This window comes from Scyliorhinus torazame, chromosome 7, assembly GCF_047496885.1.
Source record: "Scyliorhinus torazame isolate Kashiwa2021f chromosome 7, sScyTor2.1, whole genome shotgun sequence".
NCBI lineage: Eukaryota > Metazoa > Chordata > Chondrichthyes > Carcharhiniformes > Scyliorhinidae > Scyliorhinus > Scyliorhinus torazame.
Genome location: NC_092713.1, coordinates 196,929,755 through 196,946,697, shown reverse-complemented (window position 1 = coordinate 196,946,697; position 16,943 = coordinate 196,929,755). Strand labels below are relative to the sequence as shown.

General features: G+C 46.8%; 1 protein-coding gene across 1 annotated transcript in view; it reads right to left on the bottom strand.

Moving 5' to 3' along the window:
* Positions 1–16,943, bottom strand: part of LOC140427380 (uncharacterized) — a 188,581-nt gene that overhangs the window by 165,491 nt on the left and 6,147 nt on the right. The window contains exons 3-5 of the mRNA XM_072512926.1: positions 12,685–13,047; positions 11,228–11,536; positions 8,742–9,020 (exon numbers count right to left, since the gene is read on the bottom strand). Of these exons, the coding sequence (XP_072369027.1) occupies positions 8,742–9,020; positions 11,228–11,536; positions 12,685–13,047 (951 nt within the window). The remainder of the gene's footprint in view (positions 1–8,741; positions 9,021–11,227; positions 11,537–12,684; positions 13,048–16,943) is intronic.

Sequence of the window (16,943 nt, the reverse complement as noted above, 5' to 3'; positions counted from 1 at the left end):
CTCCGTAAAGAAAAGCTCTGTGTCTTGGTTTTGGATTCACCAACAGACTTCGATCCTATCAATGCATCTGTGATTTTGCTTGGAATGAATGAACCAGTGGCTCAGTGGGTTAAGGTTCAGAGTTGACACGACCATGTAAATAAGTTCTGGGTTTATGTCTTAATCTTTTATCGAATAACTCATTTGAAGCAAAGCAGTTCTATTACTGGCCTCAGAGCCTCTGGGAAAAATCTTTTCTGACCATGTGGGTGTGCGTATATGTATCCATTTGTTTCTTACATGTTTGTGTCTGTGTTACATGCATGGGTCTGTATATGTCCATATGTGTTCATGCATGTGCACATATGTGGAAAAGAACTTCAGTTAAGGAACAAAAGTGGGCATAGGAGATATTTTGTGAAGTGTTTCTCGATTCACTCCTGCTCTTTTATCTATTTTTTGTGTCAGTTCCTTACGAGGCCTTTCGAAGTTATATACCTTATAGCCATGAGCGTTTGCCTACTTTTTCGATTTGTTTCTCAGATGCCTCCTTATCCTGGGGCCTGTATAGGCCCCTGAGGCCATATCTTATAGTTCTCAACAAAAGGGTTGGTCAGAAATCTGAGCAAGTAGTATTTTATGTCAAACTATTAAATATTTTATGAGCTGCTGATCTTATATGAGAAATCTTCAGAAAGGCGGAAAATGAAGATGGTTTTGCAACCAAGTTCACAAAATAGTCATGGGGGCTTGAAATGTTGGGATGGATTCTTCGACCTCCCAGCCGCATGTTTCTCTGTGGTGGGAGGCAGCGTGCCTCTCCGTTACCTCTGCTGTCAATGGGAATTCTCAAAGAAGCCATCCCAGCCGCCGGGAAGGCGGGAGGGGATGAGCTGCCGCAGGTCCAGAGAATCCTTCCACCAGCGAATGGCCAGAGAATGGACAACAAATGCTAGCCCATCCAGCGACATTCACATCACATGAATGAATATCAAAAGAACACGTCTCGAATAAATTGAAGTTTTGCTGACATCAGATTTGCCTGCAGCTCATCGACTCACAGGGCAGAGCGAGAAGCCAGAACACCGTGGGATGAATATGAATGTTTTAACTAGATGTATACAACATGGAAACAGGCCCTTCGAACCAGCTTGTCCATGCTGCCCAATTTCTATCAGTAAGCTGGTCCCACTTGCCCGCATTTGGCCCATATCCCTCTATACCCACCCTGCCCATGCAACTGTCTAACTGCTTTTTAAAGGACAAAATTGTACCCGCCTCTGCCACTGCCTCTGGCAGCCCGTTCCAAATGCTCACCACCCTCTGTGTGAAAACATTTCCCCTCTGGTCTCTTTTGTATCTCTCTCTTCTAGTTCTAGACTCCTGTATCTTTGGGAAAAGGTGTCGACTATCCACCTTATCTATGCTCCTCATTATTTTATAGACCTCTATAAGATCACCCCTAAGCCTTCTGGGCTTCAAGGAAAAAAGTCCCAGCCTATCCAGCCTCTCCTTCTAACTCAGACCATCGATTCCTGGTAGCATCCTTGTAAATCTCTTCTGACATGGATAGCAGGGGCACCATGGACATCATTGCTTCCACGTTCTCTTCCAATGAACATACCACCTAGATTCGGACATATATTCCTGTTCCTCCATCATCAGTGGGTCAAAATCCTAAATCTGCCTACCTTAAAGCATTAGTTACATGGGCAGGGTGGGCAAGTGGGACAGGCTTAGTGATAGAAACTGGGCGGCATGGACAAGCTGGGCCTAAGTGTCTGTTTCCATGCTGTAAACATCTATGACTCTATGACTCTATACCCTTCCAGATGTCGGAAGTTGTGGGTTCTGAAGGTGCTGGTAAGTTAGCCTTGATGAGTTGCAAGTGGCCACCCACAGTGTGAATGATCTGATTGTCTTAGCATCTAGCAGGTCTTTCCAAGCCAGTTCCATACTGCTTGTCCCAGATTAGTGGGATCCCAAACCCAATTCAGCATTAACTACAACTAAAGGTCATTCCAATGCAAGCAGTACCATAGCATCAAAGGACTATGAAGCAACAATTACAGCATATCCCTCTGCAGTTTAACAACCATCCCTTTAAATAATTGCTGCAGTAATGTATTTGATTTGAAACTATTTATTCTCTGATCTTTTCAATTGAACATGCATTTTGTTCAAGAAGAAGAGACTTGTAGTTATAACCTTTTTCACAGCCTCAGGACATCCCAAAGCACTTTGCATTCAATTGAATACTTTTAAAATGTACTCACTTTGGAAAGCTAGGAAGCACTTCAGCCAATTTTAGCAAAGTAATTACTGCAGATGGGGGCCATGGAGGACATCTCGGTTAGACCGAAATGCTGCCTAATTTGATTCCATGTCTTCAGTGTGGCTGCCACCACTGGGCTGGTTGTGTATTTTGATGGGGGGGATGGGAGGCTGCCGTGTCAAGGGCTCGGAGGGTCGTTCCCTTGCAGGAGGACTCCTCCAGCCTCACTCATTCCATGTTTGGTTCTCGTATCTACCCCCTCACCCTCTCGGCTAGTACTGTAGATTCGGCAGGGCCAGACCGCCCATGTTTTTCCTCCTTTACAATGTCGACATAGGGATCCTCTGGTTCTTACCCCACCCCACCATCATCACACGCACACACACATACACCATAATTATTTTGTCTACTTTGTGGAAATAGGCCTTGAGGCTGAAGATCGGTATGGATTTCAACAGGAAGAGAACCTCGGCAGTACTTTCATCTTGATCATCTGCACCCTCCCCGCCAGGGAAAGCCGGAGTGCACCCCATCTATGTCGATCCTTTTTCACTTTCTCCGCCAGACTGGTCAGATTCCATCTATGGATCTGTGTCCAGTCGTGGGCTATCTGGATCCCCAGGTAGCAATTTTGTTTCGGGCAGGTTTGAATGGAAGCCCCTCAAACTGTGTCATAGAACATAGAAGAGTACAGCACAGAACAGGCCCTTCGGCCCTCGATGTTGTGCCGAGCATTGTCCACGATCAAGCTATCCCACTCCCTGTCATTCTGGTGTGCTCCATGTGCCTATCCAATAACCGCTTGAAGGTTCCTAAAGTGTCCGACTCCACTATCACAGCAGGCAGTCCATTCCACACCCTAACCACTCTCTGAGTAAAGAACCTACCTCAGACATCCCTCCTATATCTCCCACCCTGAACCTTATAGTTATACCCCCTTGTAACAGCTACATCCACCCGAGGAAATAATCTCTGAACGTCCACTCTATCTATCCCCCTCATCATCTTATAAACCTCTATTAAGTCACCTCTCATCCTCCTCCACTCCAAAGAAAAAAGCCCTAGTTCCCTCAACCTTTCCTCATAAGACCTATCCTGCAAACCAGGCAGCATCCTGGTAAATCTCCTTTGCACCCTTTCCAATGCTTCCACATCCTTCCTATAGTGAGGTGACCAGAACTGCACACAATACTCCAAATGTGGTCTCACCAGGGTCATGACAGTTGCAGCATAACCCCGAGGCTCTTAAACTCAAGCCCCTGTTAATAAACGCTAACACACTATAGGCCTTCTTCAAGGCTCTATCCACTTGAGTGGCAACCTTCAGAGATCTGTGGACATGAACCCCAAGATCTCGCTGTTCCTCCACATTCCTCAGAACCCTGCCGTTGACCCTGTAATCCGCATTCAAATTTTTTCTACCAAAATGAATCACCTCGCACTTATCAGGGTTAAACTCCATCTGCCATTTTTCAGCCTAGCTCTGCATCCTGTCAATGTCTCTTTGCAGCCTACAACAGCCCTCCATCTCATCCACTACTCCACTAATCTTGGTGTCATCAGCAAATTTACTGACCCACCCTTCAGCCCCCTACTCCAAATCATTGACAAAAATCATAAATAGCAGAGGACCCAGTACTGATCCCTGTGGTACACTGCTGGTAACTGGTCTCTAGTCTGAAAATTTTCCATCCACACCCACCCTCTGTCTTCTATGTGATAGTGTTCTCCCCCATTCGGGTTCACCGAGAATGCCTCACTCTTTTCCATGTTGGGTTTGTAGCCAGAGAAGGCTCCAAACTCTTTCAGAAGTTGCATGATTGCTTTCATGCCGTTTTGTGGGTCCGAGATGTAGAGGAGTAGGTCATCTGCTTAGAGCGGCACTCTTTGCTCCAGCCTGCTTGCCGCCACTTTTTTAAAATGGAGACAGGATGGGGTGACGCTAGCGGTTAGGAACCTTTACATAGGGGACACACTTATGACCTTGGACGAGCTGACGGAGGACATGGACCTGCCGATGGGACAGGAGCTCAGGCACCTCCAAATGAAACACTTTCTCCGCAAGGAGACGGCAAAGTACCCAGGGCCCCGAGAGACACTCTACTAGAGGAACTAATCAACACAGACAGTAAGGAGGGGAGGAACCGTGGGAACATATACGGATGGTTGCTGGACAGGGCAAGACTACCATTGGAGGAAGCTAGACAGAAATGGAAGGACGAATTGGGGACGGAAGTGGGTTGCGGACTCTGGAGCGAAGCGCTGAGCAGGGCCAACTTCACCTCCTCCTGTACAAGGCTAAGCCTCATGCAGTTTAAAGTGGTGCCACGAGCCCACCTAACTAGAACCCGAATGACAGGTTCTTCCCGGAGGTGGAGGACAAATGTGAACGGTGTCAGGGAGGCTCGGCCCGGCCCACATGTTCTGGGACTGCCCCAGACCTGTCGGGTTCTGCACAGTCTTCCTCGAGGCGATGCACAGGATTGTGGGGGTGAGAATGGAGCCGTGCCCGAGAGTGGCAGTCTTCGGGGTATCGGATCAGCCAGATCTTCATATGGGGAAGGGGGCTGACGCCCTGGCTTTTGCATCCCTAATCACACGCTGGAGAATCCTGCTCGGCTGGCGATCGGCAGCACCACCCACAGCTGCAGACTGGCTGGCAGACCAGCGGAACTTCTCTACCTGGAGAAGATCAAGAGTCGGACGAGGGCTTCCGCAAAGTGTGGGGACAATTTATCAGCATGTTCCAAGACCTGTTGAAGGCCAACAGCGATGAGGAAGAGCTGGGGGGATGGATGAGAGGGTGGAAGACAAGGGAAGGGACACACAAGAGAAAGGGCCAGAGGGGGGAGGGGAGGGAAGGGAACCCAAGGGTAGCACAAAACGAAGCACGGGACAAGGGAAGGAGGGGAAGGTCCACGCAAGCCCCCCCTCCCAACAATAAAAACTAAAAGCCCCAGCAGAAAGAAGTGGAGCACAATACCCAAGGCAGACGGAAACACTAAGAGGGAAACTAAACTACCAATGAGGGAAGGGGAGGGGAGAGGGAGGGAGGGGGAGGAGACCTCATGTAAAAACCGGTGTAAATAAAAAGTAAGGCCCCACAAACAACAATACAATAAGCTTTTTTTGCGATCTTGGTTGAGAGATAGAGGTTGGCCTGGGCAACTTTCCTGTTAAACTTCAAAGTAATGTCATGAGATTCCACCAAGATTATGCTGAGGTTCAGTGTCTCGAACAAACGTTGAAACCTCTGACAGTGCGACGGTCTCTCAGTACTGCACAGGGCAGTCAGCATAAGTCCCTGAGTGAAATTGAACCCAAGAGCTGAGACTGATACTAGTGATTTAAGGTTAATCTTATTCAATGAGTGCCGTCCATTGCAAAGAGAGAGTTGGGCTCTACGTAAACTCTCCATTCCTAACCTAAGATAATTTGATTGCATCACTCAAAGGAGGGAGGGGTGATCAGGTTACTCTTCAATGTTACTCATCATCTTGAAGAGGACTCATAGGAGGAATAATTGTTTGTGCAAAATGTATGTATATTAAAGGGTGGCAATGGTTATGGGTGGGCTAATAGCGCAATGATAGTGAGTCTGAATCCAGGTCAGAAGGTTGCGTATTCCGATTATGTCAGGCTCATGGAGTTTTGTGTGCATTTTTGATCTCCTTATCTGAGGAAGGATGTTCTTGCTAGAGTGGGAGTGCGGAGAAGGTTTACCAGACTGATTCCTGGGGTGGCAAGACTGACGTATGAGGAGAGATTGAGTGCTTTTGGATTGTATTCGCTGTAGTTCAGAAGAATGAGGGAAGATCTCATAGAAATCCAAAAAATTCTAACAGGACTAGACAGGGTAGATGAAAGAAGCCTGTTCCCGATGGTGGGGGTGTCCAGAACCAGGGTCAAAGTCTGAAGAAATGGGGTAAACAATTTTAAATGAAATGCATAGAAATTTTTTCACCCAGAATGTGGTGAGCGTGTGGAATTTGCCACCACAGAAAGCAGTTGAAGCCAAAATGTTCAAGAAGCAGTTAGATACAGCACTTGGCACAAAGGGGATCAAAGAATATAGGGGAAAGGCAGGATTAGGTTATTGAGTTGGATAATCAGCCCTGATCATAATGAATGGGGGAGTAGGCTCAAAGGGCCAAATGGCTTCCTCATACTCCTATTTTCTACGTTTCTATCACAAATCTTGGGTAAGAGGTAGAACGTCTCCCTTTTATGCAAAACTGATACATGTCTCCTCAACAACAGGTGCTTATCTATTTATTTTTGTCCATGGCCCATTTTGTGCCCTACTTTTGGGTTAGAAATCCATAAATATTTATGATTAAATAACCATGTGGAAACAAAACAATAGAGAACAGAGTTCCCTATAATTATTGCTAGGTGTAATGCAAAGAAGAAATTAGTTATTAGTTTGAGGCACAGGCAGGTGGGACATTTTGGCATCATAGACTGGTTGGATATGATTTTTTTTCCTTCATGAGATATGAATGCAACTTGACAAGGCCAACATTTGTTGTCAAACTCTAATTGCTGGTCACCCCTCCTGACTTGTGAGGTCCTTTCAAAGGGTAGGAATGGCAAATCTCTTTCAATGCAGGACGTTAGTGAGCTAGATGGGTTTATACATCAATCGATGATAGATTCATCACTGATGGCTAGGTCTATAATTCCTGATTTATTTATTTTTTAAAAAAATTTTAAAAATAAATTTAGAGTACCCAATTATTTTTTTCCAATTAGGGGGCAATTTAGCATGGCCAATCCACCTACCCTGCACATCTTTGGGTTGTGGGGGTGAAACCCATGCAGACACGGGGAGAATGTGCAAACTCCATACCGTCAGTGACCCAGTGCCGTAGGCAGCAGTGCTAACCACTGTGCCACCGTGTTGCCCCATAATGCCTGATTTATTAATTGAATTTCAATTCCACCAGTTTCGATGGTGGGATTATCAAACCAAGTCCCTAGAATGTTAGCCTGGCTTCTGGAATATACATCACGTGACATTATCATGGCACCACCATTTCCCCTGAAAGACACAAGTGGTTGTCTGTGAGATAAATTGTATATTTTAGTTGTGCCATCTTTAGGGAAGTGAAAGTCGGATCCTCCTAACCCATATGCTGGCACTATGCTAGCCCCGCCACTGCAAGTTAGTAAAGTGCATTCTACACTTAACCGGACTCTTAGTTTTGTATATGACTGCGCCCGGTTGTACATGCACATTAGGTGAGCTCCCAACATTTGCATAATCTGTTGGCCTCAACGTTGGCAGATCTGTCATTGCCTGCTGGTAGAGTGACACTGACAGAGGCTCCCGGGCAATACTCAATGCAATAACAAAATTTCCTGGGGCGGCACCGTAGCACATTGGTAGCACTGCGGCCTCACAGTGTCAGCGGCCCAGGTTCAATTCCTGCCTTGGATGATTGTGTGGAGTCTGCACATTCTCCAATGTCTGCGTGGGTTTCCTCAGGATACTCCGGTTTCCTCCCACAGTCCAAAATTGATTGTGCAGATTAGATGGATTGACCATGCTAAAATCATCCGTTAGTGTCCAAAGTTGTGCAGGTTAGGTGGATTATGGGGATAGGCCAGGGAGTGAGTCTAGGTATGGTGCTCTTTCAGAGGGTTGGTGTAGGCTTGATTTGCTGAATGGCCTCCTTCTGTACTACTGCTATTCTATGTTGATAACAGCACGATCAGAAGACTTCAGGGTGTGTGGGAGAATCCGATGTAGACCAGAGCAAGCAAGGGTGGCAAACCCCTTCCCTTAAGGACATGGGTTAGTTAGTTGAGTTTTTAACTACAATTCAACATGTTTCCCTGTCATTTTACAACCAGTTACAGCTCAGATGTTCCCAGATGAACTTGCAAAAAATGAGATACTGATGTAGTACTGTAACTATTACAATACCATACCTTTGAAATGTTTAATTAAAATCAGGGAAATCCAAATACTCTCCATTTGCCTGAATGAGTGCAAGCCCAACAATACTGAAGAAGCTTGACACCATTCAGAAAAAAGCAGCCTGCTGGATTGGCACCCCACATAAAAACATTCACTCCCTCCAACAACGATGTAAAGTAGCAGTAGTGTGTACCACCTTTAAGATGCACTACAGGAACTCACCAAGACCTCTCAGACAGCACCTTCCAAACCCATGACTGCTACCATCTAGAAGGACACGGGCAGCAGACACATGGCAATACTACCACCTGCAAGTTCCCCTCCAAGTCACTCACTACCCTGACTTGGAAATATATCGCCGTTCCTTCTGGGTCATTGGGTCAAAATCCTGGAACTCCCTCCTTAACAGCACTGTGGGCATATATGGACCACATGGGCTCCAGTAGTTTAAGAAGGCATCTCACCACCACCTTCTCAAGGGCAATTAGGGATGGACACTAAATGTTGGGCTGAGCCAGCAATGTTCTCATCCTATGAACGAATATATAAAAAAATACTCACATTGCACATCAATTTCCACTTCTGAAGACAAACTGCTTCCCAAATAATTTGTGGCCAGGCAGTTATAGAATCCAGAATTCTTCCTCGATATCTTTTGGAATAACATATTACTGCTCGCAGTATTCAGAACCGCTGTTTTATTTGTGAATCGGTCTTTCTTGTACCAGGTGTAGTTAGCTTCAGGAAAACTGTTGCCAACACACACCAGTGTAACGCAATCACCTTCTTTTATTTCTTCCTGTGATGCATTCACAAGAAGAACTGTGTTTTTCGGAGGGTCTAGAGGTACAAAAAACATTTAAATTGACATTTAAAGCTTTATAGGTGACAACATAACTGAATTGGAAGAGTCTGTTGTGGCAAGTCATGTAAAAGATTGTCATAGTTAAAGTAGTTAACCTCACACTTCCCTGCATTAAACTGTCTTCTCCCACCCACTTTGCAACTTTCCTCTCCCATCGACACTATTTGCCATGCCACCTCGCTTGGTGTTTTCAGCAAACTTGGATATACAATTCCTTCATTAATGCAATCTAAGGATACAATGAAAGGTCCCGTTGTAGATCCTGGGGCACTCCACTCATTATGTCCATTCAATATGAGCACAATTCTCAATTCTTGGTCTAATACGTCCCAAAGTGCTACCTCCAATTCTCTGCACTCTCATTTTTGTTCACAATCTGTTAAATGGAATCTTATCAAATGCATTCTAGACGTCCACATAAAATGGCACTTTTAGACATTCCTGAATCTATCTTTTAGTTACCTCCTCAAAAAAAAGTCAGCAGTGAGATATATCTTGCCCTTTAAACATCCATGCTGGCTTTGTCTGATCAGGGGCGAAATTCTCCGGTATCGGCGCGATGTCTGCCGAATGGCGCCCAAAACGGCGCAAATCAGTCGGGCATCACGCCGCCCCAAAGGTGCGGAATGCTCCACATCTTGGGGGGCCGAGCTCCAACCTTAAGGGGCTAGGCCCGCGCCGGACGAATTTCCGCCCCGCCAGCTGGCGGAAAAGGCCTTTGGTGCCCCGCCAGCCAGCGCGGAAATAACATCTCCGGGCGGCGCATGCGCGGGAGCGTTAGCGGCCGCTGACGGCATTCCCGCGCATACGCAGTGGAGGGAGTCTCTTCCGCCTCCGCCATGGTGGAGACCGTGGCGAAGGCGGAAGGGAAAGAGTGCCCCCATGGCACAGGCCCGTCCGCGGATCGGTGGGCCCCGATCGCGGGCTAGGCCACCATGGGATCACCCCCCGGGGCCAGATGGCCCCGCACCCCCCCCAGGTCCCCGGAGCCCGCCCGCGCCGCCTTGTCCCGCCGGTAAGGTAGGTGGTTTAATCCACGCCGGCAGGACAGGCATTTTAGCGGCGGGACTTTGGCCCATCCGGGCCGGAGAATCGCGGGGGGGGGGGGGGGGGGGGGGGGCGCCAACCAGCACGGCGCGATTCTCGCCCCCGCCGAACATTCGGTGCCGGAGAATTCGGCAACCGGAGGGGGCGGGATTCACGCCAGCCCCCGGCGATTCTCCGACCCAGCGGGGGGTCGGAGAATCTCGCCCCAGTTTTTATTTGTTCAAACATTTGTTCAGCCCTATGTCCCTAGTAACAGAGCCGGTAACTTCCATATCATCTCCTGGTTTATCTCTCCTACCATTCTGAAAGAATGGAGTGACAGGAGAAATTTCCCAATTCAAGAGGACAATTCCTGAGTCAAGGAAGTTTTGGAATTTCATAATTGGAACATCTACAATTTCCTCACCTACTTCATTTATCACCAACTGTATGAGGAACACATTGTATGTTTATAAATAACTCATTACTTGCAGGAATTATGAATGCCATTACATGTTTATATACAACCCCATGACCTGTTGGTACCAAGAAAATCCTTGTATTTTTCCACAATGCTCACTAGGGAATACTATTGGCAAGTTTATATTTAACACATTACCTGTAGATAGCAGATAAACTACTCTCTGTTTATTCTGTAGGTATCAAGAATACCATTGCATGTTTATACATAACTCCTTTATCCTTTCCTTTCTCCTTCTCTGGCACCTTCTCTCATTGTCTTTGCCCATTTTGCTTATCTGCTTCATTTCTTCTTTCTTGCTCACAGCTTCTGCCTTCCTGACTTCTTTCCTCATTTATCCCTGTCTTTTTCCTATTCAATTTCCTCCTTTCTTGCCCTTTCTCTCCATCCCTGCAGTTAACCCTGTCTTTTTGACCAAAATAAAGCAGGAATTTCCTCAGCACTGCAAAGCATTACGCAGCGTGTTTAATTCGGCAACAAGAGTCTCAGAGTTGAAAGTCAAGTTTTGCCCTTTTCCCATACATAGATCAATTATGGATTTGCCAGATCAATCTCCTTCATGATATTTCGATTGTGTAACCTAACCATTGATCTTCACATTTATCTCAAAATTCTATTAATATGGCCCAGGGTTCTGTCTGTAGTTGAAAATCATTGAAAGTCTCTTGAACTTACATCTTATTTGTAATGTTAAGTCGGTTTCATCTGTGTATGGGTATGGTATGTAATTGACCATACACTTGATGATCCTGTTGTGGTGCTGGTAGGATGGGATGAATGCAAAATTATTTGTGAGTGACCAGGAGTATCCAGCCCACTGTTCTTCAGTCCTGGGCACCCATTCCGTCAGATCAGAGATACCATCCCAGCTCAGAGTAGCTCTCCCTCTTTGGTCAATGTTTGTGGAAGAACAGGTCAAAGTCACCAATTCGTCACCTTCAAGCACTTCTTCCGGGACAGATATATACGGCTTCGTAGGGCGACCTTTGCAGTGGGAAAATCAAACAGATTTACAGCACAAACTCCCAGTCAATTCTGTCAGCTTCTAAACATCAACGTTTCAGCTGCATCCATATTGCACAGTGGGCTAAACAGCTGGCCTGTAAAACTGAACAAGGCCAGCAGCACGGGTTCAATTCCCGGACCGGCCTCCCCGAACAGGCGCCGGAATGTGGCGACTAGGGGCTTTTCACAGTAACTTCATTGAACCTACTTGTGACAATAAGTGCTTATTATTATTATTAGTAGATCTAGTTTTGCCTGTACCCATTCTGGGAGTGTTTGGCATATCTATCGTGTGCCCAGAATGCATGTTTCATTCCTTAGTACCGTCATCCTATGTTTCGATCTTCCTACATTCAGAGTGTCAGGTGTGGTTCACTATTAGTAATACAGCCTTAGAGTCAGAAGGTGAGCTCAAGGCCCATTCCAGAGACTGAAGCAAAAAATCTGGGCTGCCATCCCAGTCTAGCACTGCACTGTCAGAGGCGGTCTTTCAGGTGAAATATTTAAACCAAGGCCCTGACTCCCCGCACAGGTGGACATAAAAGATCCAAGGTAGCACAGAGGCCAGCACTGCTGCCTCACAGCGCTAGAGGCCTGGGATCCATTCCAGCCTTGGCTGACTGTCTGTGTGGAGTTTGCACATTCTCCCCATCTCTGCATGGGTTTCCTCTGGGTGCTCCGGTTTCCTCCCAATCGGTTTCCTCGATTGGCAATGCTAAAATTGCCCCTTTGTGTGCAAGTTAGGTTGTGGGATAAGGCAGGGTGGGCAGGGGAATGGATCTGGGTAGGGTGCTCTTTCGGATGCTTGATGCAGATTCAATGGGCTGAATGGCCTCCTTCTGCACTGTAGGGATTCATTATACTGAAGAGTAGCAGGAATGTTCCACTCAGTGTCCTGGTCAATATTTATCCCAGGGATAAATGGATTATTCAAAACATGTTACCTGGTCATTATCACATTGCTCTGTTCAAAATGTCTGCCACTTTCCAACATTACAACTGTGTACACGCTTTATTAGTTAAATAGTTATAAAGTATTTGGGATATGATGTGGGTGTGAAGGATATTACATTAATACCAATTCTACGCTTACAAAATTTGCACACAATATACAAATTCCAGATTACCATATACATGAACACTGATCCCGTCTTCTCCTGACCAGTTGTTGCCCTGACCCAGTTCAAATCTGAAGTAGTAAATCCCGGTGTCTGCTTTGTGGATGTTGTCAATCTGGAGCGAGCAGTTTCTCTCATTCAGATCTCCGATCAGCTGCACGTCGGGTGAGAATCGCTCCATGTTCCTGCTGTTGTATATTTCAGCAGCCTGTTGGTTATTCGGAAAGGGAGAGTTCTTCAGCCACCTGGCGGTCACGGTGGAGGGGTCTCGCAATGGATCGGGGTACTGAAAGGAACAGTTCAATATCACGGATTCTCCTTCCCAAACGTAAACAGCATCATCGACCCAGACAGACCACTGGCAGACTGACCCTGCAGGGAGGAAGCATAGGAAGATCAAGGCTGGTTTATCATTTGTTTCTGAATTGACCAATTCTGGATGGGGCAATATTGATTTGTAAGGGCACAGGTGAGAGTGAATGCTATAATGCATTTAAAGACCTTTGTTGCCAATTGGCACCGGAGTCACCAATAATGTTGCACTTTTTAATGAGTGGAATACTACCCCACCAATCGGCACCAATAATGTTGCCAAATTAACTAGATATGGCAGTTATTAACGATAATATTGCTTTTCAGAGTCACCAGGTATCAAATGATACCACCACAAGGCTTTACCGAATATCGATCAAAGACCAAACAACCAGTTAGTCAGTTCAAGTTCAAAGATAGTTTATTTACACACAAGGATTTCTTCGACATGCAACGTAAAACACTACAAATTAAGCTACACCTAACAACTACAATAACCTCTACTTAACTTCCGGGCAACCAGCTTTTACAGATGAACAAGGCCTTTGTTCGGATCTTGCGTTGCTGGGTAGAAGAAGTGGCTTAGTTTCTGCTGGGCTTATCCGTCTGGTAGCGATCGTTGGTCTTGAACTTGTCTTCTGGGTCGTAATGCTACACTTGGTTTTAGGCGTAGGCCGGGGCCAAGAGAGACCGAACACATGGCTGTGTCTCTTTTTATCCCTCTGGGATTTCGCGCTCTTTGGGGCGGTCCTTAGCGTTGGATCCAATAATTCAACAGGCTACGATCACTGCCTTCGATTTTGGCCAATAAAGAGACGGGTGCCTTGATGGCTGGGCGTGTCCTGAGCTGTCATTGACCTTGGCTGTTTGGGCTTTCTTAGTAAATGGAGTGGAGTCGGTTAGTCTGCATCTGTATCGGTTACCTGAGTACAGTCCTTTTGTTCTGGGGAAATGGGCCATTAGAATGCAAACGAGTGGGGGTTTTGATCGTGTCTAGCTATCTGGGTTGCAAATACACACACAAGCTCTGAGTGTGTCTGAGTCCTGGGTTGGCCATTATTCCCATGGTCCTTTGCAGGTGGCCATCTGAGATGGCTACACCTTCAAAATCCTTACAACACTGAATAATCTTTGTTCTACCCCATCCTGCCCTCCAGAAGAAGCTGACTCCAGCTTGGTACAAGTCTATTTCCTTCAGTTACCTCTGTTCCTTTGCTATCTTTGACCTATGCTGGGGAACAAGTGTTTGAAGATAGAACTGGAACCCGTGTTTACAGATATTGGGCTGTGTTCGCCGGTCTCCCAGCTGCGTGTTTCTCGGGGGCACACCGTTCACTGGTGGTGGGATTCCCTACTCCCGCCGCTTGTCAATGGGATTTCCCGTTGAAGCCACTCGAAGACACCAGGAAACTCCATGGGCGAGTGCACTGCCAGCGGGAAAAGAGAATCCCAACGGCTGGTGAATTCCAGCCACTTTATGCCTTTATTTAAGGAGATATACATTACATGCATGCATTTCCAATGAAACCCCAGTGAATGCCCACCTCTTGATTACAGTTAAATAGTTAAATAGTCAATTATTAAATAATTCACTGTCGTACAGGCATGTTCTCAGGACAGCGTGCGGTAGATGGTTGTTTGACTTTAAGGGGCATCTCATCACATCTGACCCCAATAGCCACACAAGATGAGGTAATGAAGGGTAATATATAAATGCAAGTTCTTTGTTTATTTATTTCTTAACCCTGCTGGTTGGTACTGAATAAAGGACGACTTCTCTATGTGGTGCCCATGCCAATTATTTCAAACAGCACTCCTACAGTCAGGTGATTGAATCTAGGCTGCTTCTGAGCAACTCATCTTCTGCTCCACATTAGCTTGCTATAATTGGGGCAGCAGGGTGGCATAGTGGTTAGCATTGCTACCTCACAGCCCCAAGGACCCAGATGTAATCCCAGCCTTGGGTCACTGTCCGCGTGGAGTTTGCACATTCTCCCCATGGGTTTGCATGGGTCTCATCCCCACAACCTAAAGATGTGCAGGGTAGATGGATTGGCCATGCTAAACTGTTCCTTAATTGGAAAGAAAAGAACTGGATACTCTAAATTAGAAAAATAAAATAAAATAAGCTTGCTATAATTGCTTCCACCTATAAAACAATACAATAAATATGAAACCATACTATAAATAGCCAATGGAAAATCAACAGAGCATTTTCTGCTTAACAGTCAGGTAATTGTGATCTAACACACATAACTTAGCAAAATTAATGAGCTGATATCTTCAATATATTAATATTTACTTTCTCCTTTCTCTCTCCCTTTATTCAAATCAAGGTACACCACCTCGACAGCTCTGTGGCATTCTGTCCATCCTTTACTTGTGAGCCAAGTCTTTGGGCTATTCCATGACTGTAGTCACATGCATGTACACACATGCACATACATACACACACACTTGAGCACACATGCACAAGTGCACACCCACATGCATACACACATGCATGCAAACATTCATTCAGCACATGCATGCATACATGTGGACACACACACATGCACACACAGACGTGCAAGCACATACATGCAGGCACACATACATATATATACACACATGCGCACAGTCACACACACATGTGCACATACATCCACACACTAGAAAGGGGGCGGGATTCTCCGGTCACTGGAGAATCGGCGCCATTAGGTCGGCGCAGTTGGCACGGCGTTGGTCGGGGCCGCTCTACGCGGACCCCCCCAGCGATTCTCCGTGTGTGATGGGCCGAGTGGCCGCCAAGATAGGCCAAGTCCCGCCGGCGGCGTTCACATGTGGTCCTACCCGGCGGGAACTCGCCGTTCATCCTGCGGGGGGTGGCCTGGAGGGGGGATCCAACCCCGAGGGGGCTTCCACCGTGGCCTGGCCCGCAATCGGGGCTTACCGATCAGCAGGCCGGCCTCTCCTGGTGGGGGATAATGTTCCTCTGCGCCGGGCCCCAGTAGCTCTCCGCCATGGTGCGTCGGGGCCGGTGCAGAGAAGGAAACTAGCGTGCATGCGCAAGTTTGCGCCGGTCGTAACGCGCATGCGTGAATTCACGCTGACCGTAGTGTGCATGCTCAGACCGCGGCGCCCGTTTGACGCCGGTATCGGCAGCTGGAGCTGTAGGGCGCAGGATCGCTGATCCTAGGGGCCTGTTTGACGCCATTGTGAAACACGACGGCGTTCACGATGGCGTCAACTCTTAGCCTCAGGATCAGAGAATCCCGCCCAGGGTTACTAGATGATAATGAGGAATATAGAGATTTGCAGTAATGGTCCTGTTTCCGCATCATGGATCCCACGGCATGCCATGTCAAGATTATGGATTTGAAGGGCAGCACAGTGGCGCAGTGGGTAGCACTGCAGCCTCATAGAGCTGAGGTCCCAGGTTCAATCCGGCTCTGGGTCACTGTCCATGTGGAGTTTGCACATTCATGCGTTTGCTTGGGTTTCGCCCCCCACAACCCAAAGATGTGCAGGGTAGGTGGATTGGCCACACTAAAAATTGTCCCTTAATTGGAAAATTAAATTGGGTACTCTAAATTTAGAAAAAAAAAGCCTATGGATTTGACTCCTCTCGCATTAGCCACGATTGAACTAGCAAACTGAGAATAGTTAGGTGGGTGAGGGAGACCATCAGCCATGGGGTTGCTGCCTGGTAACAGTCATGAGAGGAGGGGAAACATAAATAAAATCAAAATTATTTGTATTAGGTGGAGAGAGGTAAGAATTGGGATTTTTCTTCTTAGTGCAGACATTTGGGAGATTTAACAGACGTGTTCAACAGAGATGGGGGCTTTTGATAGATTATCATAAAATAGGGGGCACAATTCTCCACTCCCTCGCCGATTGGGAGAATCGCCTGGGCCGCCAAAATTTACCGGGACGCCGGTCCGACGCCCTCCCGCAATTCTCCCAAGCGGCGG